Raw genomic sequence first — 15920 nt, forward strand, 5'->3', positions numbered from 1 at the left:
CTCAAATACATAGGACAAACTGAAGGTTGCTGGAGGGCGGTGGGCTAAATGGGTGATGGGCATTAAGGAGGGCACTTGTTGAGATGAGCAGTGGGTGTTATATGTAAGTAATGAATCACTAAATTCTACTCTTGAAATCAATACTACACTGTATGTTAACTAACTGGAACTTAAATTAACAAAAAGGAAAAAAAAGAAATGAAAAAAAGATGCTTTCTCAAAAAAAAATGTTGCTTTTTTGAAAAAAATCAATAAAATTTATAGAAGTGATAGGTAGATGGATAATTTTTAAAAGAGTAAAATTATAAATTAGTAATATCAGAAATGAAAGAAGAGACATCTCTAAAGACACAAAAAGAAACAGAAAATCCAAGTAGCCCTATATCTGGTAAATAAATTGAATTCATAATTTAAAAACTGTCCACAAGAATACTCCAGATCCAGATGGCTTCTACCAAATTTTAATTCTATCAAACACTTAAGGAAGAAATAACACTAGTCTTATACAAGGTCTTTCAGGAAACAGAACAAGAGATCTTTCCAAGTAATTTTACAAGGGCAACAAAACCATGACACCAGAACTAGACAGACATTATGAGAAAATTACAAAGATCCTTCAAAGATACAGTCACAAAAATACTTAGGCAAAAATTTAGCAAACTGAATCAAGCAATATAGAAAAAGAATAATGTATCAAAATCAGTTGGGGTCCATACCAAGAATGCAACATCGATTAACATTTGAAAATCAAATAATGTAACTTACCATATTAACAGAATAAAGGAGAAAAATCATATGACCCATCTGATGACATGCAGAAAAAGCAATTAACAAAATTCAATACTCATTCATGACAAAAACTTTCAGCAAACTAAGAACAGAAGGTAATTTCCACAACTTCATAAGGGAGAGCTACAAATAACCTATAGATAATATCATAATTAACAGTGAAACACTGGCATCTTTCCCCAAAGATCAGAAACAAAGCAAGGATGACAGTCTTTACTACTTCTACTTAAAAGTGTATTAGCTGTAATAGCCAGTGCAGTAAGGTGAAAAAAGGAAATAAAAGCCATAAAGATTGGAAAAGAAGAAATAAAACTGTTTTTATCCACAGATGATAGGATTATGTATACTGAAAATCCCTAAAAAATTGAAAACTACTGGAACAAACAAATTAGCAAGACTATAGGATGCAAAGTCACACAAATATCAATTTTACTAGCAATAGAAAAATGGGAGGAAATGATACTGTTCATCATAGCATTAAGAAAACATTAAATTCTTAGAGATAAATTTAACAAAAGATGTGTAAGACCTCATTAAAAACTACAAACCACAACAAAGAGAAAGTAAAGACTGAAATAAACGGAGAATTACATCATGCTCATAGATTGAAAGATTAGATATTTTTGAGATGTCAATTTTCCTCCAAATGATCTCAAGATTTAACAAGACCACAGACAAAATCCCAGAAGACTTATTTTTTAGAAAATGCCACACTGAATATAAAATGTTTATAGAAGTGCAAAGGATCTATAATAACCACAATAATCTTCAAAAAGAACAAAGTGGGAAGATTTGCATTACTTGATTTCAAGACTTATTTTACAGCTACATGGTATACAGGGTCCCAGAAACAGACTTTATCTATATAGTCAATCAACCATACACAAAGCTGCCAATACAATTCAATGGGAGAAAGGATAGTATTATAACGAATGGTGCTGGAACAACTGGACATCTACATGAAAAGAAATGTAACCTTCAACATTTTCTCTCGGCATACAAAAATTCCAGATGGAGCACACAGAAAAATGCAAACTAATAACTTCTAAAGAAAAATATTTTGGAAAACAGTTTAGAAGTTTCTTATAAAGTTAAACATGCACCTACCTGTGGCATCACAATTTTATTACTAGATATTTACCCAAAAGAAATAAAACATACATCCACAAAAGATTTGTACAAGAATATTCATAATAGCTTTATTCATCCTATCCCCAAACAGAAAACAAGCCAGATGTCAATCAAAATAAAAACAAATAGCAATCCCTACCCAAATAACACCAGCATTCTCCACAGAGCTAGAACAAACAATCCTAAAATTTGTATGGAACCAGAAAAGACCCCGAATAGCCAAAGCAATCCTGAAAAAGAAAACCAAAGCCGGAAGCATCACAATCCCAGGCTTCAAGATGTATTACAAAGCTGTAATCATCAAGACAGTATGGTGCTGGCACAAAAACAGACACTCAGATCAATGGAACAGAATACAGAACCCAGAAATGGACCCACAAACGTATGGCCAACTAATCTCTGACAAAGCAGGAAAGAATATCCAATAGAATAAAGACAGTCTCTTCAGCAAATGGTGCTGGGAAAACTGGATAGCAACATGCAGAAAAATGAACCTGGACCACTTTCTTACACCATACAGAAAAATAAGCTTACAATTAATGATAGATCTAAAAGTAAGACAGGAAGCCATCAAAATCCTCAAGGAGAAAGCAGGCAAAAACCTCTTTGGCCTTGGCCGCAGCAACTTCTTACTCAACACGTCTCCAGAGGCAAGGGAAACAAAAGCAAAAAAGAACTATTGGGATCTCCCTCATCAAAATAAAAAGCTTCTGCACAGCAAAGGAAATAAGCAGCAGAACTAAAAGGCAACTGATGGAATGAGAGAAGATATTTGCAAATGACATATCAGATAAAGGGTGAGTATCCAAAATCTATAAAGAACTTACCAAACTCAACACCCAAAAACCCCCCACAAATAATCCAGTGAAGAAATGGGCAAAAGACATGAATAGACACTTCGCCAAAGAAGACATCCTGATGGCTAACAGACACGTGAAAAAATGCTCAACATCACTCATCACCAGGGAAATACAAATCAAAACCACAATGAGATACCACCTCACACTGGTCAGAATGGCTAACATTAACAACTCAGGCAACAACAGATGTTGGCGAGGATGCAGAGAAAGGAGAATCCTTTTACACTGCTGGTGGGAAAGCAAACTGGTGCAGCCCCTCCGGAAAACAGTATGGAGTTTCCTCAAAAAATTAGAAATGGAACTACCCTACGGCCCAGCAATTGCACTACTAGGTATTTATCCAAGGGATACAGGTGTGCTGTTTTGAAGGGGCACATGCACCCCAATGTTTATAGGAGCACTATTAACAATAGCCAAAGTATGGAAAGAGCCCAAATGCCCATCGATGGATGAATGGATAAAGAAGATGTGGTATACACACACACACAATGGAGTATTACTCGGCAATCAAAAAGAATGAAATCTTGCCGTTTGCAATTACGTGGATGGAACTAGAGGGTATTATGCTAAGCAAAATTCGTCAGAGAAAGACAAATATATGACTTCACTCATATGAGGACTTTAAGATACAAAACAGATGAACATAAGGGAAGGAAAGCAAAAATAGTATAAAAACAGGGAGGGATAAAAACATAAGAGACTCTTAAAAATGGAGAACAAACAGAGGGTTACTGGAGGGGTTGTGGGAGGGGGGATGGGTAAATGGGTAAGGGGCATTGAGGAATCTACTCCTGAAATCATCGTTGTACTACATGCTAGTTTGAATGTAAATTTTAAAAATAAAGTTAAAAAAAATAGTGTAAGAACAGGGAGGGGGACAAACCATAAGAGACTCTTAAATATAGAGAACAAACAGAAAGTTGCTGGAGGGGTTGTGGGAGGGGGGATGGGCTAAATGGGTAAGGGACATTAAGGAATCTACTCCTGAAATCATTGTTGCACTATATGCTAACTTGAATGTAAATTAAAAATAATAATAGTAAATTAAAAACAAAACAAAAACAGGGGCGCCTGGGTGGCTCAGTCCGTTAAGCGTCCGACTTCAGCTCAGGTCACGATCTCACGGTCCGTGAGTTCGAGCCCTGCGTCGGGCTCTGGGCTGATAGCTCGGAGCCTGGAGCCTGCTTCCGATTCTGTGTCTCCCTCTCTCTCTGCCCCTCCCCCGTTCATGCTCTGTCTCTCTCTGTCTCAAAAATAAAATAAACGTTAAAAAAAAAACAAAAACAAATAAGCAAATCATGCTTATATGTATGTAATAAATTCTATAAGCAATAAAAAGCAAAAGCTATTGATACAGACAACATGGATTAATAAAAAACTTTATGCTAAACAAGACAGTACATTTCCTATGATCCAATTATATGAAATTCTGAGACAGGCAAAAACTCTCAGGTAGAATAAATCAGCATAGTAGTTGTCTTGTTGGTAGGTGGGAGAAAGGAGGAAATATCTTGACAGAGATATGAGAGAATTTCTATTGTCTGATAGGGCTGTGGATTATGTACTTATTTATCAGATCTGTGCATTTTATATGTAAATTATAACTCAATAAAAACATTTAAAACTGTTAAAAGTCACTGATCAACAATACTTAGCTACAATAGGAATTTTGAGATTATTTTAGAAGATAAAATAAGTGAACTTCATCAAGTGGTTGCTCCTCTGGTTGCTGTACCCTTATTTACACAACTCAGAATTGTCAGACTTTTACATTTTTTCCAATCTGGTGGATGTGCAATAGTATCTTGTGGTTTTAATTTGCATTTTCCTAGTTACTAATGAGAATGATAACTCTTTTATAAATGTATGACCATTTGTGATTTCCTTTTTCCTATACTGTGCCCATTTTTCTGCTGTTTAGTTACTTTTTTGTCTTGTTTAAGAAATCCTTCTCCATTCTTAAGTCATCAAGACATTGTTCTGCATTTGCTTCTAAAAATTACAAAGATTTCATGTAAATCTTAAATCCATCTGGAATTGATTTTTGTGTATAATGTAAGGCTGGCATCCAATTTCATTTTTTTTCTCACGTAGCTAATCAATTTTCCCAAAACCATTTATTGCAGTCTATCTTTTCTCCAATGATCTGCAATGGCACCCTTGTTGTATATAATTTCCATGTAAGTGAGTCTGTCCCTGAGTTTATTCTATTCCTTTATTCTGGCTATCCATCCATACAAATATGTAAATTTTGATAGCATTACAATGTGTTTCAACATGTAGTAGAGCAAGACCTCACCTTACTCTTCAAAATATTTGGGCTATTCTAGGATCTTTACTTTTTAAATTTTGGAGTCAACTTTTATAGTTCCTTGAAAAATATTAAATACTTGACCCATTAAAATACAGTATTGATTGGAAATGTTAACCATTCCATAACAATGCAAAAACCTTACAACACTTAATATTATATTTTAGTCTTTAATTTATTTTTAAGTAATCTCTACACCCAACATAGGGCTTGAACTCACAATCCTGAGATCAAGAGCTGCATGCTCTTCCAACTGAGCCAGCCAGTTGCCCCAAACCTTACAACACTTTAAACTACATTTACTCCTTCCTAATTTATAAACTATCGTTCTCATTAATTTTAATCTTTTATATAACTTTAAGCCACATAAAACATTATAATTGCTTGTATGCAATATTCATTTAGATTTATTCATACACACACACAGGCACGCACAATCTTTGTTGCTCTTCTTTTGTTCCTCATCTCTGACCTTCCATCTAAGATAATTATCCTTCTGTCTGAATAATGGCCTTTAGTGTTTCCTTTAGAATGGATCTCCATTCTAATGATCTCGGTCTCTGTTAGTCTTTAAATGTCTTTATTTCATCTTTATTTCTAAAGAATATTTCCCCCAGGTTTAGGATACTAGGTTGACAGGTATTTTCTTTTTAATAGTTAACTATACCAGTCCATTGTCTTCTGAATTCAGTACTTTCAGTTGAGAAGTCAGATGTCACTTTAATTGTCCCTTTGAATGTAATCTTTTATCCCCCAGCGGCTTTTAGGATTTTATGCCTATTATTCATTATGAGGTGTCTAGGTATATATTTCTTTTTATTTTTATTATTCCTGATTTAGCTTTATAGGTTTTATAGGTTTGGTTTTCTTGAATCTGTGGTGTGATTTTTTTAAAATCCCTTTTTGGAAAATTCTATCACTATCTCTTCAAATATTGCTTATGTCCCATTCTCTCTCCTTTCCTTTTGGAACTCTAATTACACATAAGTTTGACCTTCACACTCTAACTTATGCCTCTTGATCTATTTTCTGAATTTACTTTCATTTTGTCTCTTTGCTGATCTGGATGGTAATACATCTTGAAGTCTGGGATTGTGATGCTTCCGGCTTTGGTTTTCTTTTTCAGGATTGCTTTGGCTATTCGGGGTCTTTTCTGGTTCCATACAAATTTTAGGATTGTTTGTTCTAGCTCTGTGGAGAATGCTGGTGTTATTTGGGTAGGGATTGCACTGAATACGTAGGTGGCTTTGGGTAGTGTCGACATTTTAACAATATTTGTTCTTCCAATCCAGGAGCATGGAGTATTTTTCCATTTTTTGGTGTGTCTTCTTCAATTTCTTTCATAAGCTTTCTATAGTTTTCAGTGCATGGATTTTTCACCTCTTTAGTTAGGTTTATTCCTAGGTATTTTATGGTTTTGGTGCAATTGTAAATGGGATTGAATCTTTGATTTCTCTTTCTGTTGCTTCATTATTGGTGTATAGGAATGCAACCGATTTCTGTGCGTTGATTTTATGTCCTGTGACTTTGCTGAATTCATGGATCAGTTCTAGCAGTTTTTTGGTGGAATCTTTTGGGTTTTTCAGATAGAGTATCATGTTGTCTGCAAAGAGTGAAAGTGACTTCCTCCTTGCTGATTTGGATGCCTTTTATTTCTTTGTGTTGTCTGATTGCTGAGACTAGGACTTCCAACACTATGTTGAATAACAGTGGTGAGAGTGGACATCCTACATCCTTGTCTTGTTCTTGACCTTAAGGGGAAAGCTCTCAGTTTTTCCCCCTTGAGGATGATATTAGTGGTGGGTCCTTCATATATGGCTTTTATGATCTTGACGTATGATCCTTCTATCCCTACTTTCTTGAGGGTTTTTATCAAGAAAGGATGCTGTATTTTGTCAAATGCTTTCTCTGCGTCTATTGAGAGGATCATGTGGTTCTTGTCTTTCTTTTTATTAACACGATGTATCACATTAATTGATTTGCAGATATTGAACCAGCCCTGCATCCCAGGTATAAATCCCACTTGGTCATAGTGAATTATTCTTTTAATGTATTGTTGGGTCTGGTTGGCTAGTATCTTGTTGAGGACTTTTACATCCATATTCATCAGGGAAATTGGTCTGTTGTTCTCTTTTAGTGGGGACTTTGGTTTTGGAATCAAGGTAATGCTGGCTTCATAGAATGAGTCTGGAAGTTTTCCTCCCATTTCTATTTTTTGGAACAGCTTCAATAGAATAGGTGTCAACTCTTCTTTAAATGTTTGGTAGAATTTCCTTGGAAAGCCATCGTGCCCTGGACTCTTGTTTTTTGAGAGATTTTTGATTACTAATTCGAAGAAATCTGTTGCATTTCTATACACCAATAATGAAGCAGCAGAAAGAGAAATTAAGGAATCAATCCCATCACCAGTGCACCAAAACCAGTAAGATACCTAGGAAAAAACCTAACCAAACAGGTCAAAGACTTGTACTCCGAAAACTACAAAACACTAATGAAAGAAACTTTCATAGTGTCTTAATTCCTTCTGCCTGGGTATGTTTGACTGAAAGTTTTTCACTGTGTCAAAGAAATGTTTGTAGAAATAATTTCAGATCCCTAGGAACATTAGCTATCCAGGATGACTTCAATCCAATTTCAAAGACTAAGATTTTCTGGATTACTCTGATCGATTAATCTGGGTTGTTTTCTTTCTTGTTCATCCCTACAAAGCATTCAGAGCACAATGGATCTATCAGGGTTCCTACTCTTGCTAGGCCCTGGAATCTAACTTCAATTTCTTTAGCCCCATAGCTTTGAAAAGCATTATCTGGCCCCTCATTTGAATCTCTGGAATCAGAAATGCCCTAAGAAGGATAGGGCCTGAAACTAGCCTCTCTAGAGGCCAACCTCTTTGGATGTGAGTCTACACCCATTAATTTTTAATTGGTGATTTTTCATCACTTAGTTAACTCTCCAATGCCTTTATGTATTTTTTCCCTTTCTTCCTTTCTTCCTCCCTCCCTGTCTCCCTTCTTTCCTTCTTTTTTAATATCTTGCCTAGTTTTTCTTGTTTCCTTCTACAGAAAGCTTAGTCCAATGACCCAGTCAGCTTCAATGTAAGTGGAAATCTCAATATAGCTCTTTATCCTACTTAAGATTATAATACAATCTTCCCATAACATTATTCTCCCAAAACATATTAAATTATATTTTATTCATATAAAAATATGTTCACCTGTTGCTCTAGGATCATATTCTTCTCTCGCTCTACATTGAGAACCATTCTCTTTGTATATTCTAGTTGCTTCTCTAGAAGAGTACAGCGAGACTGGGCAGAATTTAACTGTATCGTAATATCTGTGAGAAAGAAAAAGTAATAATGTGTTGATTATCACATAGATTACAGGTTTGGCTATCATGAGAAATACATTATGTAAATTCAATCAAGACCTAGAAGTTCAAGAAATCTTTAGTTCTAATACTGGCTCTCTAAGACTTATGGACACACATTTTGTGAATTTCTCATTAAGTACATATAACTAGTTTAACACTGTCTCCCCCTAAAGATCCACAGGGTACACTTATGAAAGAGTAAGATGTCAGTGACTTACTTGTGGGATGATAGAAATCCTGGATGTTCCTGGGAAATGACAGAGGACCTAAAGTCTCTTTCTTATCTATATAGTTTTCTCTTTCAGGAAACTCGGGTATATGCATTTTACCATTCCCATTTCCTCTACTCTTGACTACTGACAGCATAGTTAATGTCCTAAGAAGTAATCCCTTCTAATCCTTTAGTATTTTACTTTCCTCAGCAGTTTCTTCCACTTTTGTCCAATTACCTCAGAAAAATTTTTCTCATTTCTTCACTCTTTTTGTAAGTTGACACACAATTTGAACCTTATTTATGATAGTGAATGTAGTACAAGGGAAAAGAAAGTTACACATTATGAAGTAAACTTATATAAATAACTTACTTTTTTTTTTTTTGAAAATTTTTATGTTTATTTTTGAGAGAGACAGAGGGCAAACAGGTGAGGGGCAGAAAGAGAGGAAAACACAGAATCCAAAACAGGCTCCAGGCTCCGAGCTGTCAGCACAGAGCCAGACGCAGGGCTTGAACTCACAGACCGTGAGATCATGACCTGAGCTGAAGTTGGACACTTAATCCAGGAGCTCCTAAAGAATTTATGTTCTAAAATTCAAAAACTTATGTCCTGATGTTCTTTTGTAATTTCCACAGAAATCTCTACTTACCTGTCCATTTCCTCTAATTAATCTTTCAAGTTAATAAAAAAATTATATTCATTTTTATGGTTTCTGTATTGTTTAATTACTAGTGTTGCTTTATATTTTCAAATTTAAAAAATCAGTGTTGACTGAAAATATAAAGTATTTCAATTATATTATGGGTAAAACTAGATTTTTTTGGTATTCTGAAAATGTCCTAATTTCTAAACACAATTTGTCTAAAAACTAAATTTTTCTTTTAATCTCAATAATTTATGAACTGGGATAACATATGTAAGCTCAATATTATATCCATTTAATGAAAATTATTGAGAACAAGCCCTCAAGGTTTGAATATACGTAAGAACAAAGATATTTGAGTAAATGTTAGACTGGGCTTATTATTTTCAAGTTGTAAACTCTGATAATCCCTTGTTTTTGAGAACTATTGAATTTTCTTACCTTTTTTCTGCTTTTTCAGTTCCTGGTGTACCAGATTTCTCTCATTTGTTTCTTTCTCCAAGGCCTCTTTATACTGTGCTGCTTCTCTGGAAAGAATGTTCAGGTTGTCCTCAGCTTGTGTTCTCTCCAACTCTAAACGATGAATCTTTGCCTGAAGAGTTTTTAAGGCTAAAATTAGAGCTGTTGAAAAAAAAATTTGCTTGTTATTTTAATGAAAATTTTTGAACACTTACACAGTATCATATAAAAGTGAACAGTATATTTTTGTTAGTAAGCCAGAAAAACGTACAAGTAATGTATATTCCTCAAAAAAATTCACTAAAACTCTAAAGAGAGACAAATTTTTTCTAACATATCTTATAAAAACAGTATATTTGTGATTGTATGTAGTAATTTTCTAGGTTTGAGACAGCTAATAATCACAATTTAGTTCAATAAAATATATATCTTCAAATAAAAAGACTTAAAAAAGATATAGTCTAGGAGGCGTAAGAGTCTGAGCATGGATAAAGAAAATTTAAATGTAGTATCCACTAATTAACATGGAAATTTAGGTTTAATGTTCAAGGTTTTTCTCAGTTCTTGATATGTTCAGTTTAGCTAAACCACAAACACGTTATGATTCTTTGTCTAAGATTACAGTATTAATAATCAGAACATATGAGTTAGAACACAATTTCTTCCACTAGAAAAAAAATTATACCCTAGTGGTTTGATTCATATCAGGCTTGAAAGATTTTAAGTGGTACACATATACTACTGTGATTTTTATTCAGCTATATTAATATCATGATGATTCAGGTAAGTTCAGAGTTATAAAAATTTCAAGTAATAATGTCTATTCAGTTATAACTTCAAAGTATACAACTAGAGGGGAATGGAATACAGGTAAATGTTATAGGTTATAGGTTAATTTTCACATACAGGCATACTTGGTCTTATTGTGCTTCACTTTATTGCACTTAACAGATACTGCATTTTTTTTTTTTTTTTACAAATTGAAGGTTTGTGGCAACCCTGTGTTGATTAAATCTGCCAGTGTCATTTTCCCAACAGCATTTGCTCATTTCATGTCTCTGTGTCACATTTGGGTAATTCTTGTACTATTTCAAACTTTTCATTATTATTATATTTGTTACGGTGATCTGTGTTCAGTCATTATAACTCACTGAAAGCTCACATGATGCTTAGCATTTTTTAGCAATGAAGTATTTTTTAGTTAAGATATGTAGTTCATTGTTTTTTAGACAATGCTACCGCAAAATTAATAGACTACAGTGTAGTCTAAATGTAACTTTTATATGCACTGAGAAACCAAAAAATGCATTTGACTCACTTTATTGTGATATATTCACTTTATTACAGTGGTCTGGAACCAAGCCCACAATATCTCTAAGGTATGCCTGTAGTTTATGTCCAATTAGAACGATGTTTGCTAGAGATCACCATTTGTTTTTTGTTTTGTTTTTTAAAATGAGATCAAGAAATTACATTTATTGCTCTTTAGATGCAATACTTGGCTTGCTGATTTGGAATATTTCTTACAGCTTTTTACACCACACTGCTAGTCTATTTAGTAATGGTAACTATAATCACAGAATATTAAAAAACAAGGTGATAGCATCTTAGCAGGTAATTTGTATGGCACAGGCATGCCTAAATTCATAAATGTTTTCCTAATTCAATTATGAGATTCTCCTAAGTTTATATTTTAAAAGACAATACTTACAATGTATGGACTTCCCATAAAATTTTCAAGGATAATTTTGGAAACAGGCAATTTCTGAATTTAATCCTTGAATCAGACACAACTTTACTCAATTCACTATTATTCTAATCACCTAGTTTACAAGGATTCCAAATATGACCTTTTATTCTTCAGAGTATTTTATAGTGATTTTTTAGGATAAAATTGTAATATGTGTCTAGCTGGTTAATCTTCACCTTATAGCTGAAGAAGCCAAAATAAAAAATATTAAATAACTTATCTATGTTTATAGAAACTTTAAGCAACCGAGTCAAAACTAATAGTTTTATTAAGATTAAACACATAATATTATTTTCTACATAAAAATGTAAAATTTTAGGGGAGCCTGGGTGGCTCAGTCAGTTAAGCATCCAACTTCAGCTCAGGTCATGACCATGAGTCATGATCTCACCATCCAGGAGTTAGAGCCCTGCATCAGGTTCTGTGCTGACAGCTCGAAGCCTACTTCGGATTCTGTGTCTCCCTCTCTCTCTGCCTCTCCCCCATTCGCGCTCTGTCTCTCTTTCAAAAATAAACATTAAAAAAATTTTTTTTAATGTAAAATTTTATATAACATGTTTTATACCATTCCCCAATTTTAAATAAGATTTTAAATTAGAGTTACCTTGGTTATTTGGGGCACTAGGTGGCTCAGTTTTTGTTAAGCATCTGACTCTTGATTTAGGCTCAGCTCAGCTCGGTCATAGGATAGAGCCCTGTGCCAGCTCTGCGCTGACAGCATGGAGCCTGCTTGGGATTCTCTCTCTCCTTCTCCCTCTGCCCCTCCCCCACTCTCTCTCTCTCTCTTTCAAAATAAATAAACATTAAAAACACAGAATTACCTTGGCCATTTGGACTATGAAGCATTTTAGGAGAGGTAACTTCTAAGTTCGCAGAGCGGTAAGTCTGGGATGATTCATTATTGTGGGCAAATGATGGAACAAACACTCTTTCTGGAGGTTTAAGATAGCTTCCTACAATACTATGCATTAATTCAGAATCCATTATCTGTAGAGAATAAAGGAATAATACAGTATAGCATCATTCTTTCTTACTTGAATGACAAAAAGATTAGGCAAAAATTCAGGTAAAACTTAACATAAACACATACTCATATACTGTGGAGTTGTTTGTTTATGAAGTTAATTATCACAAATTCAACTATAAGAAGCTTAGTAATACAAGAAAGAAAAATGACTATTTACCATATAAATAGTATAGATAATTCTACCTGATTTTCAGTGAGCATATGCTCTGGAGTGAGTGGTGTGAATTTGCTCATTTCTCAGCTGATCGTAAGTTCATACACCCTCATCATCTGAGCACCACTCTACAAATAGTGTGACTCTAGGGTTCTTAGAGGAAGTATATATTCTAAAAGACAACATAGCTTTGAAACACAAGCCACCCGTTTAATACAATCCTTGAATCCTAACTGTGGAACTCCAATGTCCTGGCTTCCTAAAGGATTTTCAAGGGTAATTTTGTATATATCAGATTTTGTATATATCAATTCTGTATATATCCTTGAATAAGACACAACTCCACTTAATGCACCAGCATCCTAATCATAGCTTACAATGGTTCCAAATCTGAAGAATCTAAATAGCTTTATTTTGCCATTCTGGAGGTTTTTTTGTTTTTTTTTTTTTTCCAATTTCAATTTTTTTTATTTAGGAGAGCCCTTTCAACCATTTCAGCAGGTAATTTTTTGTCTAATTTTCCTAAATCATTTATTTTCCTTTCTGTAATTTAAAGACTGTAGAAATGTATTCTACTTAACAGATTCTAGTTAATGTTAATTCATAGCTACATTGGAAGAAACAGGGTAACAACTGTTCATACACACATGCAAAACAATTCATAAGCACAATTTTAAGAAAGAGAACTCATTTTAAAATGTAAACTTAGAATTCCATTATATAATTAGCCTATTTTAATTTTTGAGAATTGCAAATTTTCAGTGATTTCACTACCTTCCCAATTCATAAGGCAAAAGTAGATACTTCCCATGAATGTAATTTCTGGCAGGGTACAGAACTCAATTAACTCAGTAGGATTTTCTACCTTACCTACTGCTGTGATTGGCTGTCTTTCAGGACATTCTGATTGGTCTATTCTAAAAGTTATATAGCCTAGGAAGCTTTCCTAGAATACTTGCTGCCCTTTGCTCTCAAGAAGCAATCATTTTTTGCTACTATTATTAGCACCGGCTACCATCTACTAACCACGTCTCCATCCCTTGGGGTTGTTGCTGCTCAGACACTGTCGGCTCCCCATGGGAGACTGCATCTATCTAAGTTACTGTTCCCTCAAAAAACAAGAGAGCAAAGTTAGTCACAGTTGGCTCACATGAAGTAGAGGTACGACACCAAAGTACAAAAGTTCTGAACATGGTTGTACGTGTTCAGGGAGAGGTGTGTAGCTGAAACTATCCCACAAACCTTGGAATTACTCAAGATAATTCAGTTTTTGGCTCCTGGTGAGTTTCTCTAATAATAAAAATAATGAAATTTTAACATTAGTCACTATACCCTGAAGTCCTTGGGAGGACTCTGTCTGCTTCCTCTTTACCAAATATAATATTTATTTACAAATTGGATTTTGCATCAGTTAAAAAAACAAATTCAAATTGGAGGTTTTTAATGTAAATGAAATGACTCCTTAGAAGATGGCATTACATTAAAAATCAGACTAAACGGGGGCACCTGGGTGGCTCAGTCGGTTGAGTGTCCGACTTCGGCTCAGGTCATGATCTCACGGTTCCTGAGTTTGAGCCCGGCATTGGGCTCTGTGTTGACAGCTCAGAGCCTGGAGTCTGCTTCCAATTCTGTATCCCTCTCTCTCTGCCCCTCTCCTGTTCCTGGTCTGTCTCTCTCAAAAACATAAACATTAAAAAAAATTAGACTAAAGATCATTTAAATGAAATGTGTAAATACATCTTAAAGTGGGCATAAGCAGAATAGCAATACACTGATAGGTGGTGAAAAAGAAAGGAAACAGTAAAAAAAATGAGAAGACATGCTATGATGTGACATAGAGCTGAGGGGTTTTCACTGTAATAGAGGTCCCAGCTTAACCTGTACAATCTAGTCCTGCTTTATAAACAAGTGCATAAACCCACTAGAAGTTTCTTTACACAAAGAACTGTGACATTCTAGGAGAAAAACTCACTCTGAGGCAAGATGAAAGAAATACAGAAAGCTTGATCCAAAGTCAAAGCCTAACTTGATGGAGGAAGAGAGGAGTAATTCTGAGTAAAGTACAGTGGTAAACATTCTAATTCATCTCTGACCCAGTCTCATGGACTCAAGCATGGGTGTTGGGAATGGAGAGGGTTGTTAAGTAAAAACTGAGAAACATTTCACCAATATCTGTACAAAAGATTGGGACATTAGCTGTCCTGCTTTGTATGGGATGTTATATTCCAATGAAGAGGGAAGTTGCTAGAGATCACTCACAGTTTTGGCATTTTGAGGGCTCTGGTGCACTGGTAGTCTTGTTCAGCTAGAGAGAGAGAGAGAGAGAGAGAGAGCGCACCAGGAAGGGATATATTCATGGGTATATATGACAGAAATTTCTAGAGTAAAAATTTCTGAGAATACAGAGAGGTGCCTAAGCCCTGAACTCCAAGGATTCTGACATATCTGGTATGGAGCATCGCTGTAGGTAATTGAAAAGACCTCAGAAAATCCTGTAGAGCATTTTAGAGGATCTGCAAGCGAGGGCAAAAGGGTGTGAAATGTGGACCTCATTTGCATCAAGAGCGTGGTAAAGCATAAGGAAACTCAAGTTGTGCCTGGAACTATTCCTGACAGCTTACAAACAACCAGGAAAATTATCCATTTTCTCTATGGTAAATACAGTTAAGACACCTTCATGAGCTGCAACTAAGGAGCCACTGCATACAGAAACACCCCCACCTCCCCTCCAAAAAACTGTGCTAGACACAAATACTGTACTGAAAAGTAGTTTTACTTGTTCTTGAGGGAAGCAATTGTTCCAAAACGGTCCTTTTTAACAACCAATGTCTATTCCAGCTAGTGGCTGACTGTGCCATCACCTCTGCATAATCCCATACGATTGTTAGGGAGACAGCATTAGGAGACGGCCAGAGATACTTCAATGGGTTCTTGGAATGGGATACTCTCTGTTTCCTATACTGCTAATTCTTTCAGGTTTAGGTTTTTCCTTAAAGAAAAATATCAGCAGCTGTATCATTTACCTGGTTTTTTTTGTGAATGCACCTAGGTTAACTTACCTTAAGAGCAAACTCAATAAAAGGTTGGACTAAGTCTATTTTATTTTTTAATATATAGCATTTTAAAAAGTACTATAACAATTGAGTTGGATAACTTTGATTAAAGAACTTGCCTTATAGATGCCCTAATAGATACTACAATCTATTATT

General features: G+C 34.9%; 1 protein-coding gene across 4 annotated transcripts in view; it reads right to left on the reverse strand.

Annotated features, from left to right (window-relative positions):
• Nucleotides 1-15920, reverse strand: part of CEP57L1 (centrosomal protein 57 like 1) — a 72190-nt gene that overhangs the window by 13760 nt on the left and 42510 nt on the right. For 2 of the 4 annotated variants that reach the window (XM_053904593.1, XM_019443037.2), the window contains exons 2-4: nucleotides 12352-12517; nucleotides 9763-9942; nucleotides 8306-8427 (exon numbers count right to left, since the gene is read on the reverse strand). In XM_053904593.1, coding sequence (XP_053760568.1) covers nucleotides 8306-8427; nucleotides 9763-9942; nucleotides 12352-12514 — 465 coding nt within the window. In that variant the 5' untranslated portion in view covers nucleotides 12515-12517. Of the gene's footprint in view, nucleotides 1-8305; nucleotides 8428-9762; nucleotides 9943-12351; nucleotides 12518-13737; nucleotides 13757-15920 lie in introns of those variants that run through there. The other 2 variants (XM_019443036.2, XM_053904594.1) reach the window with 2 other exon arrangements.

The sequence above is a fragment of the Panthera pardus genome, unplaced genomic scaffold (assembly GCF_024362965.1).
Source record: "Panthera pardus isolate Hobbes unplaced genomic scaffold, ASM2436296v1 HiC_scaffold_17, whole genome shotgun sequence".
Lineage (NCBI taxonomy): Eukaryota > Metazoa > Chordata > Mammalia > Carnivora > Felidae > Panthera > Panthera pardus.